This window comes from Oncorhynchus tshawytscha, linkage group LG16, assembly GCF_018296145.1.
Source record: "Oncorhynchus tshawytscha isolate Ot180627B linkage group LG16, Otsh_v2.0, whole genome shotgun sequence".
Taxonomy (NCBI): Eukaryota; Metazoa; Chordata; class Actinopteri; order Salmoniformes; family Salmonidae; genus Oncorhynchus; species Oncorhynchus tshawytscha.
This window is the reverse complement of record NC_056444.1, coordinates 47,238,909-47,251,681: the sequence shown is the minus strand read 5'-3', so window position 1 is coordinate 47,251,681 and position 12,773 is coordinate 47,238,909. Positions and strand designations below refer to the sequence as shown.

Genomic DNA, 12,773 nt, shown 5'->3' with positions numbered 1-12,773 from the left:
CAAATTATGGTGGATAAGTATTATAGTAATATATAATAAGTATTATAGTGATGCTGGACGGGCGAGCAGGTGCGGGCAGCGATCGATTGAAAAACATGCATTTAGTTTTACTTGCGTTTAAGAGCAGTTGGAGGCCACGGAAGGAGAGTTGTATGGCATTGAAGCTCGTCTGGAGGTTAGTTAACACAGTGTCCAAGGAGGGTCCAGAAGTATACAGAATGGTGTCATCTGCGTAGAGGTGGATCAGAGAATCACCAGCAGCAAGAGCAACATCATTGATGTGTACAGAAAAGAGGGCCTGAGAATTGAAACCTGTGGCACACCCATAGAGACTGTCAGAGGTCCAGACAACAGGCCCTCCGATTTGACACACTGAACTCTATCAGAGAAGTAGTTGGTAAACCAGGCGAGGAAATCATTTGAGAAACCAAGGCTGTCGAGTCTGCCAATAAGAATGTTGTGATTGACAGAGTCGAAAGCCTTGGCCAGGTCGATGAATACGGCTGCACAGTAATGTCTCTTATTGATGGCGGTTATGATGTCGTTTAGAACCTTGAGCGTGGCTTAGATGCACCCATGACCCGCTCTGAAACCAGATTGCATAGCGGAGAAGGTATGGTGGGATTCGAAATGGTCAGTAATCGGTTTGTTAACTTGGCTTTCGAAGACCTTAGAAAGACAGGGTAGGATAGATATAGGTCCTACAGGGTAGGATAGATATAGGTAATTTACTAGTGTTGTTTGCAGAATTATCTACCCTCGCATTAACCACTGTTGTGCTCCTACTCATTAAGACTTGTGTCCTTCCTTTCTGGATAAATCAGGCCTGACTACACTTACGATCCACCATCGCTACACTTATCACCCTACCTGAGATAATAGCAGATTTCTAACCCCAGTTTCCATGGAGATACATTTTCTGCCACTAAGTTACAATGTGTTCTACACTCTGTGCAGAATGTAGCCTAGAGCTGTGGCGGAGCAGCATGACATTTAATAACATTACCTGAAGGAAAGAGCACCTCTTAGGTCAACGTATGACAATGTGAAATGAGTTATTCACATAGAGTTGCTCCTTAGGTGGTCATCATGTTCTTTGGCTTTTTTAGTGCCTTCAACACCATCTAGCCCCATTATCTAACTCGCAAACTCCAGGTCGTGCAGTTACATCCTTCCACCATCACCAGGATAATGGACTTCCTCACTGACAGGCTGCAGTGGGTCGTCAGACTACAGAATCACTCTGTAGGTGCACCACAAGGGATGGTTTTGTCACCATTCCTCTTCACTCTCTACACAGCAGACTTCCGGCACTCGCAAGCCACCTGTCACCTACAAAAGTTTTCACACAATTCAGCCATAATAGGCTGCATCACGAAGGATGATGGCAAGTAAGTTAAGTTTACTTATCCAAAGCTAAGCTAGTTATCCATAGAATATAGTGTATTTGTCATTTTAGTGAATTATCGCTTGAACAAATGTGTGATGAACATGAATTTCTACATTTGATGATGTGATTAGAATAAAAGGAAGGGTATAATCTTTATTTAATAATTAAATGTTTGTACTTTTCTATTGAAAAGTAAATTATTTTAACGGTCCAATGCATATGTTTTTATCTCTTTTTATATAAAATAATTTCTGATTAACTATTAAAGACATGCTCTAGAACTTTGGAAACTACTAAATATTTTTTTGAACCTCACGCTTTATTGGGCTGGATGTGTCAATGTGTAATTCATACATGCATAATCTATGAGCAGAATTATGGTTTTACCTCAATTAGCCACGAAATCCCTAGTTTAAAAGCAACAGTTTTTCTGGAAGCATTTTACCTACATTGTCCCCCACGTGGGCCAACCCCCAAGCAATTAGAGTTCAACCAATGAGCATCGGCCCCTTGCCATTTGAGTGACAGTTTGCAAGAGGCACATCATGCACACAAAGCACAGCGAGAGAGAGAGCAATGACGTGGTGCACATACTGTATCTGCACATTCAGTGCTTTCAGAAAGTATTCCCTTATCTTATTCCACATTTTGTTGTGTTACAGCCTGAATTCAAAATGGATTAAGTAAAATGAAAAATCTCACCCATCGACACACAATACCCCACCATGACAAAGAGGAAACATTATTTAGCACATTTTTGCAAATCTATTGAAAATGAAATACATAAATCACACCCTGAGTCAATACTTTCTAGAAGCACATTTGGCAGCGATTACAGCTGTGAGTCTTTCTAGGTAGGTCTCTAAAAGCTTTGAAAACCTGGATTGTACAATATTTGCACATTGTTCTATTTAAAATTCTTCAAGCTCTGTCAAGTTGGTTGTTACTCATTGTTAGCCATTTTTAAGTCTTTTTCAAGCCAATGTCATTTTGCTAAGCAACTCCATTGTATATTTGGCCTTGAGTTTTAGGTTATTGTCCTTCTGAAAGGTGAATTTGTCTCCCAGTGTCTTTTGGAACGCATACTGAACCAGGTTTTCCACTGGGATGTTTCTTGAGCTTAGCTGCCAAATACTGCCAAATTCTCTAAAAACAATGTTGGATGCGGCTTATGGTAGAGAAATTAACTTTCAATTTCCTGGCAACAGCTCTGGTGGACATACCTGCAGTCAATTGCATTCTCCATCAAAACTTGAGACATCTGTTGCATTGTGTTGTGTGACAAAACTGCACATTTTAAAGTGGCCTTTCTTTGTCCCCAGTACAAGGTGCACCTGTGTAATGAGTCAATTTCTTGATATGCCACACCTGTCTGGTGGATGGATTATCTTGGCAAAGGAGAAATGCTCACTAACAGGGATGTAAACAAATTTGTGCACAACATAACCTTTTTGTGCGTATGGAAGATTTCTGGGATCTTTTATTCCAGCTTATGAAACATAGGACCAACACTTTACATGTTGCATTTGTATTTTTGTTCTTTATAGTTGAGATTTAATTGAAAATAATGCAATTGTTGCTTAGTTGCTTTTTTCATTAATTAGGCTATTTTCTCTTGAACCACTAGAAACTCATGGACAATATAGACACAGATATAACAATTCATACTATATATGAATACATTTTATGAGTCATTGAAGTATAAACTACCAAAGTTACCATAGATTGCCATAGATTAACTGTTAATTACAAAAATTACCGAAGATTCCAGTAGCTTCAGTAAATTACCAGTAGCTTTGTAACCCTAGCTCTGAGTGGCGAGGGGAAAACTGAAAATTGGCAGAGAGGTTTGGAACTCTCTTTCTTATTGGTCTGTTAACTAATTTACTGCCTGGTGATGTCTGTCACCAGACAGGCCAAAACTCCATCCCACCAAAACAGACTGAAATTTCAGGCGACCTTTTCAAATAGCTCTTACTCTAAAATGGCCTTATCATACTGTTCACAATTTCACAGTATTATTCCAACCTTATTTCAACCTATACATGGAAATCACATTTTTGTGCCAGATAGAACCTTATTACTGAACCCAGATTGACATTTCAGAACTATAAGGTTATATCTGCAATTGCACCCCCCTAAAAAAAAACGGATTTTTACAAATGTCTCAGGATTTTGATACTCTGCACTTTAGGTAGGCCTATCTGACATTTGAGTCTTTTTACTTTTTGTATGCAAACCATTATCTTTTTTTTATTTTAAATGTAGCTTTTCCTAAACACTATTACAATTGCTGTGGTCTATTGTCTACTATTTGACCTACTAATTTATATTTTATTCCACCATCAAAGCCATAGAAATGACTATGTGAGCCTATATGAAAAATGTATTAGATAGCATGGCATTATGGGAATTAATCTATTTGCAGCAGGAGCAAAGCTCGCTCCCCAATCACACATTACGCAGACCTCCACACACCCACATTATATTTTTAAAAATCATGCTGGTCATGTGCAATAGTAAAGATATGTCAATATTTACCCATTTAATTTTTTTTAAAATATTTAAAACAACTCTAAGTCCACTTGGATGAATCCGAATGGCTGCATGGGGGCTTGCCTCAGTTAAATCGGCTGTTTGATGATGAAGGATAAATCCATCACATGACAACGTGAAGGAAGGGGTTCTAACAGCATGTATGATTGTCCACACCGACACCAGACCAAACAGCCATTTTCTCTCTACATCCCCAAAGCTGTATTAGGCACAGGCAGCTAAGGACAGGGGGCAACATAAGGAGAGAGAAGGGTGCAGTCTGTATTGGAGGTTTCCTCTATATTACTACCCCAGGCATTTCCATTGGAAACCCCTCTTACCCCCCCCTTTATTTTGCAGGAGTACGAAAAGATGTAACGCTTGTGAGGCAGTAAAGAATGGGGGAGGGGTAGAGGAGGCAGGCACGCATACGATACGAGTGAGTGGGAGTAGGGAGGAGAGAGTGGAGGAGGGGTGGAGAGTGTGAGCATCTTTTGCAGTCGTTCAGGCTGGCAGAGAGGCAGTTCGATTGGCTGAGGGGAAGAATAGCGTCACGGCCACAGTGAGGGGAGCTCTGAGGATGCACGGCTGAGCTGGGAGGAAACACATTACATTCACTGGGAGTTTGCATGGAGAAGAGCTGAGCCTTCAACCAGCTGCACACTGGGAAGTGGCATCTTCTGCAAATTAATACGACCCTCAGGTGATATCGTCTGGACTCAACCATCCCTTTAAGGACTCTTCATATCCAGCCGTCGTTGATCCGTCTGCTCTAACAGCTCTCCAGCTATGAACTACCTGCGCCGGCGTCTCTCTGACAGCACCTTCATCTCCAACCTGCCCAATGGCTACATGACGGACCTCCAGAGGCCTGATCCCGCTCAGCCGCCTTCCCCAGCTACAGCAGCCCCACCCAAATCTCCCACGGTGGGGTCGACGCCGCCCGTCACCTCCCCTACCCCCTCCCCGGCCCCGGAGAGGAAACCCCAGCCGTCCCAGTCCAGCGGGGCAGGCTTCTTCAGCTCCATAACCAACGTAGTCAAGCAGACTGCTGCCTCAGCAGGGCTGGTGGAGCAGTCCACGGTCACGACACCCAAGAAGTTCAAGATCCTCCTGGTCATCGATGAACCACAGCAGGAATGGTGAGCAACAAGCTGTGTCTTGCTGTAGAAAGATGTGATGTGAAGACGTGAATTATTAATGTGTTGATGTATATGTTGTTTGTTGTTTTGTAAACCCGGAGCTGTTCTCTTGGCCAGGTCACTGTTGTAAAATAGATATTCTGCTGAGGATCCTTTTTTGAAAAGAGGAGCTCTCAGTTGGACCTAGCTTGTGGTAAAGTAAAGGTTCAAACAACCTGTCAGCCAACAGGTCTGGTGTCCATCAAGCTCTGCAGGTCAGATTTGATCAGGGTACTTGCATGGTCATCTGATGCCAGTGCATGTCTATCTAATGACAAAAAACAGATGCAGTGCTCAGGAGGAGAGGAGGAAACAAGGTCCACTGACTGACTCACCATCGTAATGATATTACAGCACCGGGAAGTCTTTTTATGGCTTGCCTCACCCATATACTGTGGTTCCTGCAGTAATAGAATTCATTGGTTTATGCCCCCTTTGACATGACATTTTTCTAAATTACAGATTGGCCTTGCAGCAGGACGAAAATCCAATATATTTTGAGGAGTTGTTGTTTTTAATCGCAATCATTGGTTTGATTTGGTATTCCAAGAAACCAGTGTGCATTCTGCCGCTATTTTGCATATTAGCTCCGTTTCCTGCAACCACCTGTGAGTGTGCGTAAGATATAAACCAATTTAATTGATTAGTCTGATCAACCCAGTGAACTCCAACATGGATTTGCATCATTGCGGAGAAAGCCAATGCCATGAATCTTCAACAACCAGTGAGTGCATGGGAAATGCGTTGGTGTTTTCTTGATTAAGTAAAGACTGCAGTGATGTCCAGTCACCAATGAGGATTCCCTTTCCCACAGACATGGCATCGTTATAGGATGCATTCATGGAAAACATAAGTGATACATAGGCTAGGAGTAGCACTTGAAACATTGAGTGGAAAATGACAATGTTAGTTCAGACAGACTCCGCTCTCTACTGCTATGTGTTGGGGAGGGGGAGGCAGGGGAGGAGGCAGATCGAGATCTACTTTAAATCAAGCCTCTTTTTCTAACGTTCTGCATAATTTAAGGCAACTGCAGTGTTGTGAGTGAAAAGGTTGACTTATGGTTGATTCCTCTTGAAACTAGAACCAAAGAAATGCTTACATTTTATTTTATTACAAAATGTAATCCATAGAAGGGTTCTTTAGAGGAAGGATTGTTGAAATATTTTACATTTGTATCTTAAAGCATAATTGAGAAATAGTTCATTGAAGTTGGAATATTTGTGACATTTTGGCCTTACCCAGGCCTCCTTTAAGACTCCATCATGTTTCATCTGTATGTGCTACAAACCAAAAATTGGTGTCATATGAAGCTTTACCAGTTTGGCAAATTCTTCTATATAGTTGCACATAATATACTCTATGGGTATATCAAAGTTCCAGAGCTGAACCTCTGCTTGGGGGATCACCCTTATGATATATTAAAAACAAACCATTACATTTTAAGTGAGAAGTAGGTATTGGTCCCGAAAAAGAAAGGACATTTACAAGAGCACCAATGCCTACTCCACCCATGCTCTACCAAGGTTTTCCAGCACACAACTTTGACTTACTACAGTAGCTATGTTAATATATTCTACTTCAAACAACGTCTGTGCAGGTTGCTTAGGATTCAAACCTTCTCAAACAGCCTAATTCACACTCTTCAATGGAATAATGGACTTTACCGTGTCCTGCTATTAAAATGATGTATACAGTGCTTTCAGAAAGTATCCGTATCCCTTGACGTGTTCCACATTTTCTTGTGTTACAGCCTGGGGAGGGGGTTATGCAGGAACCAATGGGTTGCAGGAACGCCCCAAATTACGGTCCGCAATCACACACTATTAGCAAACGCACACAGTAGTACACACCCCACAGTCCCTGTCCATTGCCACTCAACAATGCTCTTTTAAGAGCAACCTAATAATTGAAAATAAGCACATACCGTGCGTGCATATGCGGGCTGGTGTGTGTGTGTTGGGACAGGGAGGAGGTGTCAAAACTATACATGAAAGGGAATGCTAAAATGTCTCATCCGAGAAGCGCACCCAGGCCCTTTGTATTGGTCGTCACTAGTTACCATTGCCACAAAGTCATAATTCCCATCTATTTCTAACATTTCTCGTCTTATAATCTGATTTGAAACCTAACCACACTGTTAACCTTGTGCCCAACCCTAACCTTATATTAAGACACATTTTTACGATATAGACCATTTATACTGTGTGGCTGTGGTAACTAGTGGTAACGCTTATGCTACGAACACTCTCATGAATGCATTCTCTTGATCCAATTTAAATGGACAGTATAGTGATGACAGGAATTTTTGTTGTTGTTTATTCACTCAGTACTGATTGAACGTTTATTTTTTGTCTTACTTGGTTATAAAAAAGAGCTGACAGTCACATAGCTAACCAAGTTAGAAAGCATGGCATATTCCTTTCACTGCACAAAGGTCATGCAAGCAAGCAATGATGTTGGTGTTGTTTCACCTGGGTGCACCCGCACCCCCTGGCTACTTTGTACTTGGATGGCGACTTCAGGTTTTCGGGAATACATTGAAAAGTAACTTGACGCTTTGTTAATCGACTAAGCGCAAATTTGGACTAATGACAAGAAGAAAATTGCATTGACAGAGGAGGAGCGTACTGAATCAATGCATAAGATAAGGGCTGTATTGTTAGCCAGCTACATTGTAAAGCAAGACATATTGATTATTGCATGAGTAACACTAGCTAACTTTTAACACCAAGCTAAAGTTGGTTTTATATTCACACATTCGGACATTCGTCAGACATTCATCAGACATTTAACAGACATTCACCAAAAGCCATTTAAAATTGTAAAATTCAATAACTAATTCATTCACAGAAACAGAAAAATAGATATGATTTATTCTATAAATGTCTAGCATACTTTTACAATGTTTTTTTATCATTACAAAATCCAGTTCTGATTTGATGGAAATACATAATATCTTAAAAATGCAATTTAAAGCTGTATAAATCAATAACTAATTCACCGTTTGTCACAGAATCATCAAACAAGATATGATTTATTCTATAAATGTCTAGCATACTTTTACAACCTTTGTTTTGAATACAAATTCCAGTTTAAGTCAAGGGTTTAGCTGTTTTGGAATGAAGAACATTTCCAATAACTTTATTTTCAAGAATCTAATTTCCTCTTAACTTTTTGCTCAAGGAGAAGCATAAGAAATGGGGCAAAAACATTTCCAATAACCTTTTTAAGGCATAGCAACTTTGCTTAACTTTCTTCTTAAATCTATAGTTAAGGAAAAAATGGCAGTTAAGAAGAAATTTCTTCTTAAGAAGGTTTTGTGAATCTGAACTCAGAGTCATTAAGAACCTTTGGGTGGTTGTTCTTGGTGACTGGAATCACAGTAGACTGTTGGCTGAGTGATAACGTAAAGATATAATTAAAGATAGGGCCTAACACCTCTGCACAGGAGGTGAGCAGGCGGATACCTACAGTATGTTGTCAGGTCCGGGGCTTTTTCTGAGTTTGTTCCATCTAAAGGCACTACGTTCATCAAAAAGAGTTTTGAGTGGATGTAAGCCCGTCAATCACCAGCTCCGAGTCCAAATCCTTATCCTTAAGCTACAGGATGTCTCAGTGAGAGACAGAATACAGGCATCTCTGAATACATGTTGAAATGAACAGGGACTTGCAGTTCATCAGTTTTGTTAGGAAAATAATTACCATTTGCTGGAATGGCCAGAAGAATGTGCAACAGAGACTGACGCTTCGCCCTTTCCCGGACCAACCCTCTTACCCAGTTCTCACCTTGCGGTGTAGCTCGCTGGTGGTGGGGGATGGCAGGTAGCCTAGTGGTTAGAGCGTTGGGCCAGTAATCAAAAGGTTGCTAGATCAAGTCCCAGAGCTGACAAGGCTACAAATCTGTTGTTCTACCCCTGAACAAGGCAGTTCCTAGGCTGTCATTGTAAATAATAATTTGTTCTTAACTGACTTGCCTAGTTAAATAAAGGATCAAATGCGTCAAGGTTTGGGTAAATTAAATCCGAGGGAGGATTGGCATTTGGGGGATTATTCCATTGGAGAAGAAACTCCCTGCTGTACTGGATCTGTGTTGAAAGATATTGATGACTTTGTGCCGGGTGTCCACAATAAAAATAAAAAAGACAGCTAACTCCATATTCCTGAAAGAAATTAGAGGACTAGTTCAACATGGCTCTTTCTATTTAATTGATCTATATATAAATAATTGCATTCAGTGATTTAAAACAGTCATCTAAAACTGGACAAATACAAAATAACAAACAAACAGTCAAAGAAACACCTTTCTGCTGGTTGCTCTTGTTACTTGGGTCCTCTGCTGATTCTCCTCAGACATACTGTATGTAGCTACACTACATGACCAAATGTATGTGGACACCTTGTCAAACATCTCATTCCAAAATCATGGGCATTAGTATGGAGTTGGTCCCCCCTTTGCTGATATAACAGCCTGCACTCTTCTGTGAAGGCTTTCCACTAGATGTTGGAACATTGTTGCGGGGACTTGCTTCCATTCAGCCACAAGAGCATTAGTGAGGTCGGGCACTGATGTTGGGCGATTAGGCATGGCTCGCAGTCGACGTTCCAATTCATCCCAAAGGCGTTTGATGGGGTTAAGGTCAGGGCATTGTGCAGACCAGTCAAGTTCTTCCAAACCAATCTCGACAAACCATGGATCTCGCTTTGTGCACGGGAGCATTGTCATGCTGAAACAGGAAAGGTCCTTCCCCAAACTGTTGCCACAAAGTTGGAAGCACAGAATCGTCTAGAACGTCATTCATTGTATGCTGTGGTGTTAACATTTCCCTTCACTGGAACTAAGGGGCCTATCCCGAACCATGAACAAGAGCCCCAGACCATTATTCCTCCTCCACAAAACTTTACAGTTGGCACTAGGCATTGAGCCAGATGCCTTTCTCCTGGCATCCGCCAAACCCAGATTCGTCTGTCAGACTGCCAGATGGTGAAGCGTGATTTATCACTCCAGAGAATGCGTTTCCTCTGCTCCAGAGTCCAATGACGGCGAGTTTTACACCACTCCAGCTGACACTTGGCATTGGTGATTATAGGCTTGTGTGCGGCTGCTCGGCCATAGAAACCCATTTCATTAAGCTCCCGACGAACAGTTCTTGTGCTGATGTTGCTTCCATAGGCAGTTTGGAACTTGGTAGTTTGTGTTACAACCGAGGACAGACTATTTTTTACATGCTACGTACTTCAGCACTCGGCGGTCCCATTCTGTGAGCTTGTGTAGCCTTTTACTTCGCGGCTGAGCCGTTGTTGCTCCTAGATGTTTCCACTTCACAATAACAGCACTTGTAGATGACTGGGGCAGCTCTAGCAGGGCAGAAATTTGACGAACTGCCCTGCTAAAGGTGCGATCCTATGACGGTGCCATGTTGAAAGTCACTGAGCTCTTCAGTAAGGCCATTCTACTGACAATGTTTGTCTATGGAGATTGCATGGCTGTGAGCTCAATTTTATATAACTGTCAGCAACGGGTGTGGCAGAAATAGACAAATCCACTAATTTGAAAGGGTGTCCACATACTTTTGTATACAGCACCTTCGGAAAGTATTCAGACCCTTTGACTTTTTCCACATTTTGTTACGTTACAGCCTTATTCTAAAAAAATATATATATTTTTTTATCCTCATCAATCTACTCAGATGTTTTTGCAAATGTATAAAATAAAAAAAACTGAAATACCTTATTTAGATAAGTATTCAGACCCTTTGCTATGAGACTCAAAATTTGGCTCAGGTGCATCCTGTTTCCATTGATCATCCTTGAGATGTTTCTACAACTTGATTGGAGTCCACCTGTGGTAATTTAAATAGTTTGGACATGATTTGGAAAGGCACACACCTGTCTATATAAGATCCCACAGTGCATGTCAGAGCGAAAAGAAAGCCATGAGGTCAAAGGAATTGTCCGTAGAGCTCTGAGACAGGATTGTGTTGAGGCACAGATCTGGGGAAGGGTACCAAAAACTTTCTGCAGTATTGAAGGTCCCAAAGAACACAGTGGCCTCCATCATTCTTACATGGAAGAAGTTTGGAAACACCGACTTCCTAGAGGTGGGTGCCCGGCCAAACTGAGCAATCAGGGGAGAAGGGCCTTGGTCAGGGAGGTGACCAAGAACTCGATGGTCACTCTGACAGAGCTCTAGAGTACCTCTGTGGAGATAGGAAAACCTTCCAGAAGGAAAACCATCTCTGCAGCACTCCACCAATCAGGCCTTTACGGTAGAGTGGCCAGACGGAAGCCACTCCTCAGTAAAAGGCACAACAGCCCGCTTGGAGTTTGCCAAGAGGCACCTAAAGGACTCTGACCATGAGAAACAAGATTCTCTGGTCTGACGTTACCAAGATTGAACTCTTTGGCCTGAATGGAAACTTGGCAGCATCCCTACGGTGAAGCATGGTGGTGGTAGCATCATGCTTTTGGGATGTTTTTCAGTGGCATGTACTGGGAGACTAGTCAGGATCATGGGAAAGATGAACGGAGCAAAGTACAGAAAAATCCTGCTTCAGAGCACTCAGGACCTCAGACTGGGGTGAAGGTTCACCTTCCAACAGGACAACGACCCTAAGCACACAGCCAAGACAATGCAGGAGTGGCCATGGGACAAGTCTCTGAATGTCCTTGAGTGGCCAAGCCAGAGGGGGACTGGAATCCAATCAAACATCTCTGGAGAGACCTGAAAATAGTGTGCAGTGACACTCCCCATTCAACCTGGCAGAGCTTGAGAGGATCTGCAGAGCAGAACGGGAGAAACTCCTCAAATATAGGTGTGCCAGGCTTGTAGAGTCATACCAAAGAAGACACTAGGCTGTAATCGTTGCCAAAGGTGCTTAAACAATGTACTGAGTAAATGGTTTGAATACTTGTGTAAATTTGATGTTTCAGTTTATTTTATTTTGTACATTTGCAAAAATGTATAAAAACCAATTTTTGCTTTGTCATTATGGGGTAGTGTTTGTAGATTGATGAGTGGAAAAAAACAATTTAATCAATTTCTGGGGTATACATACTTTCCTAATGGACTGTATATAGTGTTAACACAGTAGACTATGCAGATGGCAACTGTAGCCTGAGGGAATATAGCTGTGTTTGGATGACATGCTGCTTGATGGATAGTGGCTATTCAAGGTTGAGTCCTGTGTATGTGCATGATTCATCTCACCATGCAAAATGGATGCTACTACAATAACATGGGCAGAGTGGACACATTACATTTATTGGAATTTGGCATACTGCAGATGCATTTATTATATTGGTGTGTATGTTAAATCCGTGCAAGCTCCGTTTAACAAAAATGACCACTATGCTTGCACTGCAGATATGCTGTAGCCTAGGTCTAAGTAATGCTCGATATTCAAATTCAAGTCACGTTGCATCACGAGTGATTTAGCCCATTTAGGTAATAGAAACCCAGATCAAAACTAATAGGATCATACTCATTTCATTTGAAAGGATGCCATGTCTTTTGGCTCCACATAAAAGCAGACAGTCAACAGCCTAAGAGGAAATAAAATCATTGTTTTCTTATAGTATTTGTCAATGTATTGGCAATCATTAAATAATACCATATAATGTGAAACATCAAAAGCCTGGAGTTTATTAAACGGTCAACAGTTATG

At 41.5% G+C, this 12,773-nt stretch overlaps 1 protein-coding gene across 1 annotated transcript in view; it reads left to right on the top strand.

The window, feature by feature from the left end:
• The first annotated feature begins 4,399 nt into the window (after window positions 1-4,399).
• Window positions 4,400-12,773, top strand: part of LOC112215765 (synapsin-2) — a 45,846-nt gene continuing 37,472 nt past the window's right edge. Inside the window, exon 1 of the mRNA XM_024375149.2 lies at window positions 4,400-5,067. Within this exon, the coding sequence (XP_024230917.1) occupies window positions 4,715-5,067 (353 nt within the window). The 5' untranslated portion in view covers window positions 4,400-4,714. The remainder of the gene's footprint in view (window positions 5,068-12,773) is intronic.